The sequence below is a fragment of the Aplysia californica genome, unplaced genomic scaffold (assembly GCF_000002075.1).
Source record: "Aplysia californica isolate F4 #8 unplaced genomic scaffold, AplCal3.0 scaffold00110, whole genome shotgun sequence".
In the NCBI taxonomy this organism is placed as follows: domain Eukaryota; kingdom Metazoa; phylum Mollusca; class Gastropoda; order Aplysiida; family Aplysiidae; genus Aplysia; species Aplysia californica.
The window spans coordinates 764237-765264 of record NW_004797380.1 but is presented as its reverse complement, the minus strand read 5'-3'; the positions used below and the strand labels follow the sequence as shown (position 1 = coordinate 765264).

The 1028-nt window shown below is 49.5% G+C and overlaps 1 protein-coding gene across 1 annotated transcript in view; it reads right to left on the bottom strand.

The window, feature by feature from the left end:
• Nucleotides 1-1028, bottom strand: part of LOC101851570 (A-kinase anchor protein 9) — a gene marked incomplete in the record, with an annotated part of 155691 nt that overhangs the window by 108729 nt on the left and 45934 nt on the right. Inside the window, 1 exon segment of the mRNA XM_035969062.1 lies at nucleotides 811-1023. Within this exon segment, the coding sequence (XP_035824955.1) occupies nucleotides 811-1023 (213 nt within the window).

Below are 1028 nucleotides of genomic sequence, written 5' to 3'. Positions count from 1 at the left end.
ACACACACACACACACACACACACAAATATATATACACACACATACACACACGCACACACTATCCCACATTCCTCCACTTAGTATTAGCAAACTCAGATATTAGTAATTACTAACATATCACCGTAGTCCCTCTCCAACAAATCAATGAACACATAATCATGCTCCCCGTTTTCAAATCTGTAAAAGCGCTCTCCAAACTCCCCCTCACAACCAGAGACCGTACTTCTAAATACATTGCTCGGGGGCTCTCGTGGCCTATGGGTTAAGGAGTTCGCCTCTCATTCAAATGTCCCGGGTTCGAATCCGGGTAGCGACGGAAAAATGTTCTATTCTAAAATTGTCTCCTTTCACCTCCGTTCCTGCTCTCTAGCAATGTTCTATCATCTGCTTTCGTCTCCGCTTTCTGCCCCCACCTCCTTTGCCCCCTCTCCTGGGCTCCTGACTCTTTCTGCAACCTTTTTACTGCTATTCCTTGGCTCCTTCTTACTGCTGTCGTTCAGCCACATCCCTGATCTTCTGGTAGGAAAGATCTACACCTTGCCTCTTCGGACAAGGGCGAAAAATCTCGGAGGTCTCGAGTGTAAGTTGCGCACGTTAAAGATCCCTTGGTGGTCTAAAATCGATAAGAGTAGGCTTCGGCCGCCACCTTGGAAAATTTTTAAAATTCCTACCAACTGAAAATAATTGGTGTGTCCCGCGCGCTCATGATTGTGACCTTATGCAGTTGCGAGGGCCGTAAAACACTTACCACAAAAAAACCCAACAAAACCAACGAAAAAAAAAGAACATCGCTCACAACAACAACTTACAGGGGTGGAGGTTGGGGTCCACGAGAACGAATCGGGGTTCGGCCTGCCCTCGGGGAGAGCGCCTGGAGGGAGCGAGGGGGATCCTGAGGCCAGAGCCTCAGTCCCCTCGCCGTGTGTCCTCTCCAGGGCCGCGAATTGGGCGGCCGCCCACTGGTGGCCCAGGTCTTTTTCCAGCTGCGAAATGAGTTTGTCTTTGTTCTTCAGCCGCTCAATCTGAG